Source organism: Camelus ferus, chromosome 33 (assembly GCF_009834535.1).
Source record: "Camelus ferus isolate YT-003-E chromosome 33, BCGSAC_Cfer_1.0, whole genome shotgun sequence".
Lineage (NCBI taxonomy): Eukaryota > Metazoa > Chordata > Mammalia > Artiodactyla > Camelidae > Camelus > Camelus ferus.
The window spans coordinates 7,734,856-7,751,215 of NC_045728.1; the positions used below are offsets into that span (position 1 = coordinate 7,734,856).

Consider the following 16,360-nt stretch of genomic DNA (forward strand, 5'->3'; position numbering starts at 1 on the left):
TCTGAGGCAGAGATCTGTATGTGGGGAGTAGATCGGAGAGTGCATCCAAGAATCACAGCTGCAAGTGTTTGAAGGAAACAGGTTTGAGCAGAAATCGAACTGAGTTGTGGTTGCAACAGAAGAAACAATAGCCAGCCCTACCAGGAACCCGGATCTGGGGGCCAGAGTCATCCTGAATGGAGCAGGAGACCTCAGTCTGCCGTGAAATGCTGGCTTCCCTTCTGTCTCGAGGGCACCTGTACACTATCTGTCAGGACCTGCAAGCCTCAGTAGTCAATACTTCTGGTCGCTGTGGGAATGAGCTCCCACACTTCACCACTCCTATATCAGAGCCAGCTTGCTGTTGGGGCTGCCATCTGCTGAGGAATCATCTTTCAGGTTGACTCTTGACCCCTGGGGCCTAGTATAGTGGAAGGACCGGGAGGGTGACAAGCAGCACACCATGATAACTGATATGATTATGCCCTTATATAGTGATGATTTTATTTCTATGCAATATATTCTTAAGAGAGGGATTCCTGGGCTGAAAGATTTATGTCTCCTTTAAAATTTTAATAGACAATGGCATTAAAGATATAAAGATATTGCCAGATTAGAGAAACTGATAGGGTGAGATTAGTGAGATCCAGGTCAAAGAAATCTTATGAACAGCTAGGGAGAACAGTAATCAATGATGCCATTAAGTAAGATGTAGAACATGGGAGCAACATGGTTTTGGTTAAGTTTAAGGTGCCTACAGGGCATACAATAGACAGAATGTAGTTCTGGATCTTGATAACAGATTGGAGGTTATCAGCCTAGGGATGGCAGTTGAAGCACAGAGGTACATATCACCATGTGGGGACATCACACGGAATGCGACAAGAGGTAGAGAAGGAAATTCTAGAGAACATCACCGCTTATGAGAAAGAGCAAAGAAGGAGTGAGAGGTCAGCGTAAGGTAGAGAAATAAAAATGTTGCTGAGGAATTTAAAAGAGGCTAAAACTATATACAATAGCGAAGACATGGAAACAACCTAAATGTCCGTTGACAGAGGACTGGATAATGAAGCTGTGGTATATTTATACAATGGAATACTACTCAGCCATAAAAAAGAATAAAATAATGCTATTTGCAGCAACATGGATGGACCTGGAGATCGTCATTCTAAGTAAGCCAGAAAGAGAAAGAAAAATACCAGCAGGGTCCACGAAACAGATTACAACATAAATCAGGAATCATGTCAGTCTTAGGGTAGATAACTAACCACTAAAGGTCCAGAGATAATTTTAAAAACTAGAATTCATTTGGGACTGTGTACACCTCTACAAACATTTCCCACCTGAATGTATCTTGGAAAGTAGGAACTATAATATTGTAGCATTCACAATCGTTAACATTCACTGGTAAATAACTGAACATAGTCCCATCTGGGGCAATTAAAACTTTTCCTAAACACCAGGAACTCTGGAGACCAAAAAGGAAAACGGAATAATTATTCACCTAAATCAGTGTCTATGTCACTTATCAGCTTGATTAGGTACCTCTGTGATCCAAACAGTAATTTCAAGAACAAGAAAATCTTCTGTGCCTCTGTCTCCCTGGGCCGGGATTTCATGGGCAAGTCTGGTACGGTTCTATCCTTCATCCAAGGCGGTTCTTCCTGAGAAGATGGTTTTAAGGATGCGCTTTACATGATCGTGAAATGCTTTCTGGCACAGAGAAGCAGAGAGAGGTTCAGAGGAGAAAACAAGAACAAAGAAAGATGGTTTCAGCTTTAGGAGAGAATAACCTAAAATAGGGCCTCTCAGACTTCAATGTGCATACACATCATGTGGGGATTTTGCGAAGATGGGGATCCTGATTCAATTCCTGTAGCTTAGGACCTGAGATCATGGATTTTAACAAATCCCCAAATGATGTTAGTGACGCTGCACATTGAGTCACAAGGACACAGGGATATTTGGGAAGTGGGAAAGACAGCACAGAGAAACCTAGCTGGCTTGAGCAGAGGGAAGACAGGGCAGGGAGGGCACTGGAACAGAACAAGGACGTGGGCAGGATGGAAGGCATTTTACTGCGACAGAGAACCCAGCAGGAATCAGGAGAAATGTGGGAGAGTTAGACACGTGAGGAGTGGTTAGTGAGTTTGTGATACTCAGGACAGTTTGAAGGCATGCATGAAAAGACATTGAAGGCAAAAAATAGTACATGCATCTTCCTGAACCTTCCTTTCACGTTTCTCTGTGTAGTCTCTGTGACTAGACTAGACCTGTGCAAGAGATGAAGGCAAAGGAGGACTCAAGGGTATTTTAGCAACAGGCTAAGGGTAAACGGACAATCCCTCATTTGCACTATCTCCATCCCTCAGGACAGGAGAAGGAGCGCAGATGCAAATGTCACGCATTCTGTAGAATTTGGAAACCTGTTCAGAGAACAGCTGTTCAGTGTTAGGAAGCTTCTTTGTTTTAAACTGATTTGGGAAATCCGGAAAAGGCTCCTGCAACCTTGGGAATGCAAGTGGCCAAAGGAATTGTGCCCTGTTCTAATACAGCTTTAATAGATTGCAAGTAAGAAGATACGAAGAGTTTATTGAAGAGCCAGAGAGAAAAGTAGATCCTTTGCTGGCAGGTTGAGAAAACGCTAAACCAGATGTCTGAGCAGCGCCCTGCATAATCTCTGGGTAAACATAAGAGTGTAGGGATGGCTCTGGGTGCAGCCCAACAGCAACAGAAAAATGGTATGATTTTTCAGAGATAAAGCCTTGGTGGACCCCAGAACAGGCAATTCCAAGGCATGTGTCCCCTTTGCCCCTCCCTGGGAGAAGCGTGGGTGGAGACAGGAAGCACTGCATGGGAGCCTCCGGTGGAAACACACAGAACCCGGTGGTTTGCACAGCCCAAGCGGCAGCACTGGCAGTAGTGTATTAAGTCGTGCTCAGTGGCCTTGGTGAGAGAAGCAGTCTTGGCTCAGAGGATGACCAGAGATAGAGTTTTGAGATCACTGCCATTCTATCATCGTCCAGTTTTACTGAAGTGTTAGAAGAATAAGCTTCCCACATGGAAGTCAGTTCATGATTCGATTATAACAGAACAACGCAAATGAAAGTTCAATTTCCTGAAAAAAAAATTATGGAAACAAATATATGTACGTATATGCTTGACTGGGACATTGTGCTGTACACCAGAAACGGATACATTGTAACTGGCTGTACTTCAATTTTTTAAAAAAACTGAAAAAAAAGAAAGAAAATACAATTTCCTGAAATGTTCTGAGTCACACTAGAGCTACAATATGTTTGTTTTAAAGTGGGAGAGAGAGTCTATCACCAAATTAGTTTGGAAAATATTGTTTGTTATATACAGTCCAGAAGAATCTGAAACAGCCTTCAGTTAAGAAACCTGTTTAACTTTGTGTAACGCTGCATGTCTGAAATCAGTATCACCCTAAGATACTTATTTCACGTACACATATTAACACATTGCTGGAATTAATATTCTGATGAACACCCTGGTAAACCTTAATGTGGAAATCGTAATTGATTTTAACAATAGATACCTTCTCTGTAGGAAATCCCGTGGGCAGGGTCAGCCCTAGGCAACTGTGTCATTAGCAAAAGTGCTTCCTTAGCCCACAGCCTCTTCCTCCTGCTCCTCTTCAACTAATTTGCTTTAGAAAAACTCTCCAATGTTCTTTACCATTAGACTTATTTTTAATTCTAGAGTCAAATGTTTTATACTTTGCTAAAAGAATTTGAGACACTAGGGAGGGTGTGAACATTAATTTAGGGTTCCTAAAATCTATAGATAGACAGATGATTACTTTCTCTGTTTCATCTGAGACCTGACTTTTTGGTGAGTCAAAGTCTGCATATCAATGGAAACACAGATCCAGTGCCACCGGGTAAAATAACCTGGGCTTCCTGTTTTCATGGGTAGAGGAACTGGGGATAAGCTGGGATCCTGCCTGTCTAATTTGACTCTGTCTTTTCATCTCCACAGATTTCTCAGAGGAAAATGGGTTTAAGAAATCAATCCACAGAGACAGAGTTTCTTCTTTCAGGATTAACTGACCAACCAGAGCTTCAGCTGCCTCTCTTCTGCCTCTTCTTGGGGATTTATGTAGTCACTGTGGTGGGAAACCTGGGTATGATCTCAATAATTGGGCTGAGTTCTCAACTCCAGACGCCTATGTACTATTTCCTCAGTAGTTTGTCTTTTTTAGATTTCTGCTACTCCTCTGTCATTACCCCCAAAATGCTGGCAGGGTTTTTATGCAGAGATCAAGTTATCTCCTACACTGGATGCATGACTCAGCTGTTCTTTTTCTGTATTTGTGTCATTTCTGAGTGCTACATGCTGGCAGCAATGGCCTATGATCGCTATGTCGCCATCTGCAGCCCCCTGCTCTACAATGTCATCATGTCCCCCAAGGTGTGTTCCCTGCTGGTGGCTGCTGTCTTCTCGGTAGGTTTTACTGATGCTCTGATTCATGGAGGTTGTATATTAAGGTTGACTTTCTGTGAATCAAACATCATTCAGCATTATTTCTGTGACATCGTTCCTCTTATTAAACTCTCCTGTTCCAGCACTTACATCGATGAGCTTTTGATTTTTGTCATTGGAGGATTTAACATGGTGGCCACCAGCTTGATAATCATCATTTCATACGCTTTTATCCTCGCCAGCATCCTCCGCATCCACTCTAAAGAGGGCCGGTCCAAAGCCTTCAGCACCTGCAGCTCCCACTTGACAGCTGTCCTCATATTTTATGGGTCTCTCATGTCCATGTATCTCAAACCTGCTTCCAGCAGTTCACTCGCCCAGGAGAAGGTGTCCTCACTGTTTTACACCAACGTGATTCCCATGTTGAATCCCCTGATTTACAGTCTGAGGAACAAGGAAGTGAAAAATGCACTGATGAAACTCTTAAGAAGAAAAATATCTTCAAAATGAATATGTTATTTTTAAGAGTTATTTTATGTATTCATAATCATATGTGTGTATGTTTGTATGCCCTGAGTCTTTAAAAATAATTAGAAGTGAGGTAAAATTATTTATGTATAATTCTGAATATATATATTTATTTGATATTACACATATTACATAAATAACAAATACTTTAAACTTAAAGTTTAACATCATTCCTGGGATCGAACATCAATTTTTAACTTTCCTGAATCTAAGGTTCCAGAATCTAAGCAAAAAGAAAACAAAGTCATGATATCCTGTAGAGTCATACCAGAAATAAAAACACACGAAATTCTTTTGGTATGACATAGTCTTTCCTCTTATTTCTCACTCAAAAGAGATTTCTCTAATAGAAATTTGCATGGGAAATATTGAACAGTGTTGTAGAAATCATTGCAACAACTTTATAATAAATGTTTTTAGATTTATTAAATAATAATATAAATTATTACTATTAAAGAATTTTAATTTTAATAATTGGCGTATTAAAGGCCAATGTTACATCAAATTTCAATTCGATGAAGAAAATCCAGTGAAAGGCTAAGCTAGTACCGTCCCAGTGTTTCATCTCAGGTGAGCGAGCAAAGGCTAAGACTTGGAATTCCTAGATTAGGAGATGATACTTTTACAGTCTTACCTAATATCTTGCTTTTTCCTGGTAACTAGTATATGCACAGTATTTTACAACTTTCTGTTTATTTCTTTTGAGTTGGTATTTTGTCTAGGCTGTAAACTAGAAGCCTTTAATTACCTCTCAGGTGCCCATTATTTGGTGAATAAATAAACAGTCATATATCTATGCAATCTATCTAACAGGTGATCCTCAGTAGTACAAAAGAAGAAACTACTGATGCCTAAAACACTGGATTAATTTTAAAGCATCAGATTAAGTGAAAAAAATCAAACTGTATGCTGTAAGACTGCATTCTATAATATTATAGAAAAGTCAAATTACTATGACAGGAAACATATCAGTGGCTGTCAGGGGCTCAGATAGGGAGGGGGTGTATGTACTTGCAAAAGAACACGCAATTGTTTAAGGTAATGTAAACATTTTAAACCATTCTTGTAATAGTAATGATGGCTACATGACTGTATGCATCTGTCAAAACTCAATAAATCATACACTTTAAAATGTGTGCAAATCATAAAATCATACCTCAATAAAATGTTTTTAATATGTACACAGATATATATCTATGTAAATAGTCTCATTTGCAAAAGCATCTTAAAGCTTATTCATAACATTAGGAACACTTTAAAACTTGTTTTCCAAGTTTCTAGTTCATTGAGGCTTCATCTGATCTCTAAGTTTTTCTTTAAATAAATAAAATAAGCACCCAAGAGAGTCTCCCAGGAGACCTTAACTTTCTGTGATTAGTTTTTTCAGTTCCAACATCCTGTGACGGCAATAATAATAATGAAACTTTTTTTAATGCCAGAATCCCAAGAGCCACTCTAAACCAAACCTCTAAAGGTGAATTAAAAAAAATCATTAAATATCACAATTCATCCAGTTGTAATCACTTTAATAATCATAAGGTAATATTATATCCTGTAGAAAGTAAATAGGTGGATATATCTAAAATCAAATAACAATATGAACTGATGAATGAACAGGAGTGACTAAACAAAATGAAGAAAGTTTAGAGAGACAGTTCAGTGAATGCAAATACGAATTTTTCTAACAATCAGGACCATTAAAGTAGAATAAGACACGTCAAGAAATAGTGATTTTCACATCACCCGACAGCAGAGACAGTGCAGAATATTTTAGCACCAGACTGTCTAATATCCCTTTACTTCTCTCCCAGTCTGACGGTCTATGGTTTTGAATATATCCAAGCTTCCGATGGACTCACAGAAGATAGAGAAATTAAGTGAATAGACTGGAAGTTACATCCCTATAAGTAAGAAAAAAAAAATGATCTGAGATTTGGAAAGATTTCGGTCAGAAAGTCTTTCAGTCTTGGCGCCAGAGATTCTAAACTAGAAGTAAGAGGACCTGTTCTTAATTCATTGTGTCTGATTTCCTGAGTTATCACCACGCTCACGATTCTGCTTTTTTGGCAAAAATGTGACCCTGAATATGTATAAAATCAAAGATTAATTGAAAACATAACACTTGGACTTAATCTTAGCGTTAAGTCAAGATTTAGACTTATTCTGTAGGAATAAGAAAAAGAACTAGGAAAAGGACAGAAAGGAAGAGGTTATAAAAGGACAAGTTTTCATTTAAATGAAGTAGATGAAATATTTCAGCAAAAACTGAAAAACCAGTTGATGTGGTTTCAAGAAAGGGAATATGTGTCTTACGGGGAAGAGTCTCAGACTGAGAGAGATTTAAATGGAATTCAAAATTGAAGCAATAGAAGAATTTAAAGAATAATGGATGGAAGCCAGTAGGAAGAAAATAGCCAACATTCGAGGTTCTTAACATATTTGAATGAAGAAAATACCAACTTTTCTACAGTCAGTATGATGCATGATGTAAGTATGTTTTATTATATAGTTATCCATATCTATATTTTAAACAGTCTGAGGCTTACTACATTTGTTTACATGTATATTTGGTCAATCAAAGTCCAATTACTACTTTGCCAAGAAACTACTCATGGGAGATCTTAAATGTGATAGCTTTATCATAACTATATAAATTCAATTCCAAGACCTCCCATGCTCTTTCCATTACCCACATTTTCCTGTCTAAATCTAGATTCTTGAAATGTGTAAATTTTATGCAGATTGTAAGGATCCACAGAATTGGTAATGAGGAAAATGATCAAACAAGAAAGCCTTGTATTGGCAAGGTTACAATTAAATTGTTATACACAGACCGTCACAGTCCAGAACCTTTCCTCCTGGACATGAGGGGATCCTGAGGGCCCACAGATCATCTAGAAAAGGCTGACACAAAGTCACATTTTTTCACTATCATGAACTTGAGAGACTCCACAAAGGAGAGAAGTGCTACATCCTTAGTTCTTCTCAGAGAACTAGATTGACCAAAATACAGCAGAACAGAAAGCTCTCAAGACCATCTTTCCCGTAGTTATATTATCCTAAGACAACCACGGCCAACTGCAACTCTATTCATGTTCAACCATCCCAGACTTTCGTTCTTAAAAAATGGCACAGTGCTTTTAAAGTTATCAAACTGTTCAAGTTTTACAGTACCAGAGTGGATTCAAGCTCCCATCAGGGCCATCAAAGACTACGCAGGCAAGAAGGAAAGTAGAAGACATTATGGAGGTGGTGGAACAATTAACTGGATAAACGGAAGAAACAACAGAGCAGATGAGAGGCAGCTCCAGGGAACCCACATTGCTCTGTTAAGATACCTATCAATCCCCAGTGTTGTCAACAACGAAGGTGGGGAAGGGTAAAGAAAATGGGAGGTGAAAGTATTTCTGCTTCTCTACAAAGTGTGCTCTATTCGATCATTATACTTGTCCTCAACAACAGTCTTACTTGTTCACCCAGACACAATGATGCTGTACTTGCAGTGGTAAACAGTTGGGAAGCTCATTATCTGGGTGCGGGAGCACTGGGTGAGGAGGGGATATTAGAAGATTTGTGGTGGAAACAGTTCTTACTGGTGCAAAGACCCTATTTGAATAGGCGAGACCCTTTGGGGACCTTTGATTATTTTAAAGAAAATGAAACAAACTGCCTTGTAACAACTTGGAAGATTATGAGAAGAAATGGAATAACGCACCTTGCAATTGTAAACTGCACTCTTTCAGCCTAGATTTTTGCCTTCTTGTAATCCTCCCTTTCTCTAAATCCTGAAAGATCAGATCTGTTATGTATATTGGTGTTTGGGTCTCTTCCGTGCCCAGCATTAATACTGCAGTAATCAGTTATCTAGAACTACACAGATCTCCCACTAACAACCAGAGAAAAGGTGACAGACACCAGGAAGGTACAGGTTATAATAAACTCTGTACTTGGTACAAGAAAATGCAGACTGCTGAGCTTACCACTGCTTAATCTTGGACAGCAGCACCCCCATGTTTAAGGGGGAAGCTCCATCAATTCTGACTTATTTACTTAACAAATGAGTGTCATTTGTGCTTTAAGAGTGGGGGCTTAAATAGTTGGGTGCCTGTCTTCATGGAAAACGAGTTATATTTAGACTGGAAAGGGAATGTGTAACTGATCAATACTTTTTTGTCTATAGATGTAGAAACTGTGGTCAAAGATTTAGAAGAAAGTAAAACAAGAGGGGTGGATATAGCTCAGTGGTAGAGCACTTGCTTAATGCGCACAAGGTCGTGCATTCAATCTCCAGCACCTCCATTAAAGAAAAAGAAAAGAAAGTGAAAAGAGCTCTACAGCTAAACTCAACAGCAAGTCAAGTTATTCAGATCTGATCACATTTGACAATTACTCAGGTGGATGGAAACAGTTATGCATTTGTTAAGGACTTTACTTACCAACACCCTATGAATGTCAAATAATTCTAACAAACCGGTATTTCCTATGATCTGGGACAGAGAAGATGAAGTCAAAACTCATGTTACTGAAATAAGGATAGGCTGATGTGTAGGATAAATGAGTGTTGAGTAGGAAGACAGAAGCAAATACAGGACCACAGAAAGTCACAGCCAACTTTTCAGATGAAAATTTATTCAGAAAAAAAAAAAGTCTTTATGATAAAAAACAGCTGCTAGGAGTTTCTTATTCCAGACAAAGCCTGAGGAAAAGGACCTCCTTTAAAAATAACCAGGTCGTGCTCCAAGCCTAGGAAAAACCCAGTCCAGGGTTCATAAGTTTCTTGTTTTAACTTGAAACTAAAGGATTAGTCACAAAATAATACACTAAATGACAGTGGGTCAACTGTATTCTATGCACATGCAACAGACGTTCAGCAAAATTGAGCGGTATCCAAAGATTAAGCTGAGTGCTTCAAACACTATCTGCATCCATTCTTCAACTATTAAAAACATGATCTTCAAATGGCTGAAAGAAAGTAAGGTATAAAAGTCTTATTTGAGAGAACCTATAAGAATCCGCTGGGGAATGGGAGGGTAAAGTTTCTTCTGGTTGCTGCCATAGAGGTAATATTGCAAATAACAAAGAAACACATTGATCATTTTCGCAAAAATGTCTTCAAAATACATAAAATTGGTTTTGCAAATTATGAAATATATGTCATTGACCTACTTGTTCTATAAGAGTGTGGACACTAAAATTTATATCATTATAGAAAATAAAAACAAAGAAAGACTATGCAACTTTAGGGAGAGGTCAAGTCCTATGACATCAGAATAACGGGGTACTGCTGGATATGAAACAAACTATCAACAACCAAAGAGAGGCGAGACACACACAGGCTCCCTTTCATTTGACTGTCCAGCTTTCATTATCTCTGCTCTTTGATTTAGACAATGCCTAGAAGTTCAAATAACTTTCAGAAAAGGAACTCTAATTTTATTAACATTCCTGTTCTCTGTTTTCCAAATTGATTGACAGGATTCTCAGTTAGGCAGATCTCTTTTCTTGGCACAGAACGAAGAGGGGAAAATAGCACATCAGGAAGAGTGAACTAGAAAAGGGAAGAAGCATCGTGCAAAACAGAATAAAATCATTAAGACTAGAGTTTCATGGAACCATGAAGACAATTTCATGAAATCAAACTTTGTTTAAATATGAGAAGAGTTTAGAGAAGTCATGTCATTTATCCAAGGTTCTACCTTTATTAGGGTCAGAGGCAGGATGCAAACAAACCACTCTTCACTGAAACTTTCTTGTACTGCATCTTATCAATGACATTGACAGTTAAAAACTTATTGAAGCTGATTCTCATCTTCATATTTTCTTAGTTTTTTCAGAGACACGCTCTCCACCTTGGATTGCACTCAATGGATGTGCAAAATCAGACCACAGTGACTGAGTTTATCCTGACTGCCTTCCCTGCTCGCCACAAGCTTCAGATTTTCCTCTTCGTGCTCCTCTTCTTCACTTACATGCTTACTCTCACAGGAAATGGCGTCATCATTTCCCTCATATGGGCTGATAATCGCCTCCAAACTCCAATGTACTTCTTCCTCAGTAACTTATCATTTTTGGATATTTTATTCACTAGCTCAGTTACCCCAAAGCTATTAGGCTGTCTCCTAGCTGACAGGAAGACCATCTCTCTCCCAGGCTGCATCACCCAAACATACTTCTTTTTCTTCCTGGGGACAGTGGAGTTTATCCTCCTGGTGGTGATGTCCTTTGACCGCTACGTGGCCATCTGTAACCCCCTGCGCTACACCATCATCATGAACAGCAGGGTCTGTCTCCTGCTGCTTCTGGGCTGCTGGGTGGGAGCCTTTTTTTCAGTGCTCTGCCCAGTTATTGTGCTGTCCGGGTTGCCCTTCTGCTCTAAGGAGATTCATCACTTCTTCTGTGACATTGCCCCTCTGCTACAGGCGGCCTGCATAGACACTCACCTCCTCGAGATGATAAGCTTCCTCTTATCTTCCCTCATCCTCCTGACCTCGCTGGTGTTCACCACCGTGTCCTACACCTACATCATTTCTGCCATCCTGCGCATCCCCTCTGCCCAAGGACGTCAGAAAGCCTTTTCCACCTGCGCCTCTCACATCACCGTCGTCTCCATTGCCTACGGGAGCAACATCTTCATGTATGTGAGGCCCAGCCAGACTCACTCCCTGGAATTTGACAAAGTGACAGCAGTCCTCACCATAATGGGGACCCCTCTTCTGAACCCATTCATTTATAGTCTAAGGAATGAAAAAGTAAAGGAAGTTCTGAGAGATGAACAGTCAACAAAATTATGTCCTTATTTCACAGGAAACCTTGAAGGTTTATTTCCCAGGAAACCTTGAAAGTCTGTTTGCTAAGAATGGCATCTTCAGCTCTTGCACACTATGTGGGAAAGGCATGCTTGAAGACCATAAAATCAAAGATATGTGGGAAGATTTAAAAGGCTTCCAGCCACATCAAATGCAAAGTATTGTTTGTAATCAAGGTCCAGAGGAGGCAATTCAGCCATAAAGAAAATAACATGCTCTGGATTATACTACTGGACCATCTCACATACAGAGTAGGATGGATTAAAGTCCTGAACTGAAGTCAGAAAACCTAAATTTTAAGCCTGGCTATCACTTTTTTTTATCAGGTGGCAGCCTATCTGAAGCTTAGCTTCTGATCTGTAAAGTGGGGAATATAGTTCATCCTTTTCTTTTTCCCTTTTTTAGTTAAAGTCGGATTATCAAAAATAGTCTAAGTCATGCAAACACATCTAATTCAAAGTGAACACTGTTTACTGGTGTTTTCAGGATTTGCAAGATGATTCAAATCATCTCTGACAGCTAAATACTGTAGATAATAATAATGGATAAGTAACAAAAACAGGAAGAGGAGTAATATAACCCTAGTTTGTACATGTACTTAAATATGTACATATGTCATTTAATAATTATTAATTATTAACTCTTAATAATTATGAGCTGATATTATGATCTCCTTTTTATAAATGAGAAAACTGAAGTTCACAGAGGTTAAGCATCTTGCCCCAAACTACACAACTAGTTTTGAATATATGTATACAGATATATGTGAACTCCAGTCTATGTTAGCAGTTCACTGTATCATGAAATGGGAAGCAAGTTAAGCAGGGGAAACATGGAGACATAAAATTAACATGGAACTTACCTACTTTTTCTGAGACAAGAGCATCCCTGCCAGTTCTAATTATATGGAAAACCTGCAGATCAGGGACTATCAGGAAGAATGAGAGTAGATTCTAAGAAGCAACTGGTTTGAAAGGAAAACCAATTATTCAGAGACAGTAATTGACAATGAGTCTAGATTAATTGTCTGTAGCAACTGGACAATGTGACCATCGTCTACAGAAGAATTAGTATCCTAGGATTCACCAGCTGAGGGTAAATAAAAGCAGAAAAGGAATCAAGTTAGCTTAAGTAAAATGGGTATTTATTATAACAATAATCAAGAATACCACACGAAACCCCATGAGATAATAAACAGTAAGACCTGCTAAGGGACTAGAATCAGGAACTAGAAATCCTTAAAAATCCATGGGCTGGCACTCTCTTCCCTCTATATCTGGATCTCTAAATCTGTAAGTCATTTGATGTTTGTATTGTTTTTTTCCCAAATATCTTGTGGTCGGCTGAATGAACACCCCCAAAGATATCCAGGACCTAATCCCCGATACCTGTGAATCTAAGTAACATATAAAGTATATATGATAGGGAGATTTTGCAGATGTGATTAAAGATTTAGAGAGGGAGGGAGAGAGATTTTCCTAGATTACCCAGGCTGGATCTAATTGTATCCTAAGTGTCATATCAGAGAGGTAGAGGGAGATTTTACCACACAGAAGAAGGTAACGTGATTTGATGGAAGCAGAGATTTGACGATGCTATGCTGCTGGCTTTGAAGATGGAAGAAGGAGCCAAAAGCCAAGGAATGCACATCCAAAAGCTGGAAAAAGCATAGAAATGGGTTCTTTCTCCCCTAGAGCCAACGGCATGGCCCAGATGACACACAGATTTAGACCCAGTGAAACTGACTTTGGATTTCTCTCCTCCAGAACTGTAACAGAATACGTTGGTGTTGTTTGGAGCTAACAAGTTTGTGGTAATTTGCTATAGCAGTCACAGTGAACAAATACATACCTGAGTAATGTTTCTCTCTCTCTGCACACTATTTTTTCCACTTCTGTGTGCACATGGAAGATAATGGCTGCTTCAGTCCTTCACAAATATTTGTATATTTCAATCACAGGTATAGTCAATATATGTGCAAGTATATATATTGAATATACTTAAATATATTGAGATACATATATAATTTACATGGGTATATATTTTAAATTATCTGAGTTCTAAATCCAAATTCCTGGAAGGAGGATCTGATTGCTCCAATTAGTTACATAGTCTTACCAAATGAAAAGAAAGTTAAGGAACTCCAATTGCAAATCCATCAACAGTCCATCCCAAACAGGTGTTTCAGGAACAAAGCTATCATATTTTAGGAAACATGCTAAGCATTGCTACTTCTTCTTTCAAGCACTAATCCTCGGGAAGTCGATGACCTTTAACCCCAGGCACAGCTAACTAAAATGCTGAGCACTTACCATGTGCCAGATAACCTGCTTTGAAAGCTTCCATGGTTCATTTTATGTCAGTTTTAGATAATCCTACAGTGAGAATAACATCCCCATTTTATGGATAAGTTAACTGAGGAGTTGAGAGAATAAATCACTGTCGCAAAGTCACTCAGCTAGTAAGTGGAGTCAAACCAAGAACTATCTGACTTCAAAACCCATGCTCTTAATTCCTACACAATACTGCTTCCCTTTGTTGTAAAACCTGCAGTAAAAATATTTGTGGTGAGTGTCTCCCACAGAAAAAGATTATCAAGTCAAATGAGTGGAGGAGGAGGGCTGTAGAGAGCATCCCACTCAAACATTTCTCTTTGTACATGAGGCAACTGAGGCCCAGATGAGGTAGGATTTTCAAAATCTAGGGAGATTAAAAAAAAAAATCTAGGGAGATTATGGTGAAAAAAGAATATGAAAATGAATATATGTATGTTCAAATGAAGTATTATGCTGTACCAGAAGTTAACACATTGTAAAATGACTATACTTCAATTTAAAAAATATACATATACAGACAAGAATTAATTAAATTTAAAAAAGGAAAAAAAGAAAAAATAAAGAGATCAGTTAAGGGAAACAAATCTAGGGAGTAAGAGAGTCAAAACCGGAACCAGCCATCCTGTTTGCCAATTTAATATTATTTGCCGCATGGCATCTAGCCTCCCAGTTCAGTCCACACTTACCAAACACTTATTAAATGTTTGGAGACCGTTCTATAAATATAACACAGAATATAACTGATTATAACAAATCCCATACAATGAGTCATAAGATTGTTTGTGGAGCTGGGAGAGGGAAAATTCAGGAAAACACTAATATAAATTTTTGTCGAAGTCCATGCACTTGTTATAAAATAGCACCCTTGGCTTGCAGATGACAACATTCGCTCTGAAGCCCAGACCACCCTCTCATATTTTTCCCCATTAGATGAGGCTCTTTAAAAATTAAGTATCATATTGTAAATGGTTAAGAACAGGGGATTTGTTTTAGGTTTTGGGGGCTAGGGTACTTAAGTCATGAGCATGGGGGAGAAAAAAAGTTTACATGGCAATTATTATTTAAAGGTAATCAGGAAATGTCATTCTATACAATGTATCTGTATTTCCATTTATTATTTCTTACATATTTTCATTTTAGAGGTGTTCATTCCACTGCAAGGACCTGTATATTCTCAGTCAACCTCTCTCTCCCCTTCTTCTCCCTCTTCTTTTGGCTTTCTTTCTCTCTTTGTAGAAATACATATATTTTATATTTTCACACAGAAAAATATATTTTTAAATATTACTTATATTTTCAGGCAGAAAGGTAGATAAGGAGAAAATGGGGTCATCTATAGACTGGAGGGCTGAATGAGGCCATGGAGAGAATGTACAGGAACCAAGAACAGTGAATGGGGACAGTAGGGTCCAACATTGATACCTGGGGGTTTGGGATTTCAGAGATTGAGTAATTCTATGTAATAGCAAAATCTAGTTATAAAAAAGGAGTTAATGATGTAAGAGGACTGCAGGTGATAATTCATTGATCGTAAGGTTAAGAAATTCAAATTCTAGCATCTTTTATGAGCTATTTACATAGATATGACGGTTTCTCAGAATAACAGACATTCTTAGGATGAAACAGACCACGAACCACAGAAAAAGTCTTTACTAACTGTGTCCCCAATGACTTCATGTTTTCAAATTCAATTTAAAAAGCTCCCCCATCCTTGTCTTATTTGAAGGCCCTATGCCAGTTGCTTACTTCTTTCTTGAAACTCATTAGGCAATAAATGACAGAAACAAAGAAAACTACAAGATTGTGTAATATGAGCTTTGGAGAAATTTTATCCAAAGCCAGAAGAAAGTGGACATTGGGAGCAAAATAACACTGCTCCCAACGGCAAATACGAAAGAGCCTGTCCCTCCAGCCCTGCAGCCCTCACCCTCGGGTACAGGGAAAGGAGGATGCACAAGCTCACTCGAAAGAGACTCAGCATCCTCAAATAAAAGTCAGATTGATGTTAAGATAAAAAGTACAGCATTTTTAGTTCAGAGAAGAAGGTTTTTTTTAAATTCTTACCAACAAGGGGAGGGTATAGCTCAGTGGTAGAGTGCATGCTCAGCATGCATGAGGTCCTGGGTTCAATCCCCAGTACCTCCATTAAAATAAATAATTTTTTTAAATTCTTATTGAAAAAAATCTACATATCAGAGAATACAGTGAAAGTGTATGGCAACCTTTGTGACTGTGAGAGAGAAGAGGATGGAATAACAGTTGAAC

At 38.6% G+C, this 16,360-nt stretch overlaps 2 protein-coding genes across 6 annotated transcripts in view; one reads left to right on the forward strand and one right to left on the reverse strand.

Annotated features, from left to right (window-relative positions):
• Positions 1-16,360, reverse strand: part of TMEM225 (transmembrane protein 225) — a 58,936-nt gene that overhangs the window by 3,949 nt on the left and 38,627 nt on the right. Inside the window, exons 1-2 of one of the 5 annotated variants that reach the window (XR_004316837.1) lie at positions 4,576-4,682; positions 1,525-1,692 (exon numbers count right to left, since the gene is read on the reverse strand). The exons of 2 other annotated variants lie outside the window; for them this stretch is intronic. The gene's annotated coding sequence lies outside the window, so the exon portion shown is untranslated. 2 more of the 5 variants (XR_004316838.1, XR_004316839.1) reach the window with 2 other exon arrangements.
• On the forward strand, positions 3,997-4,923 carry LOC116661088 (olfactory receptor 8D4; the record flags this gene model as incomplete). Its single annotated transcript, XM_032472305.1, has 1 exon — positions 3,997-4,923. A coding segment is annotated over exon 1 (927 nt), but the record flags the coding sequence as incomplete, so codon positions are not given.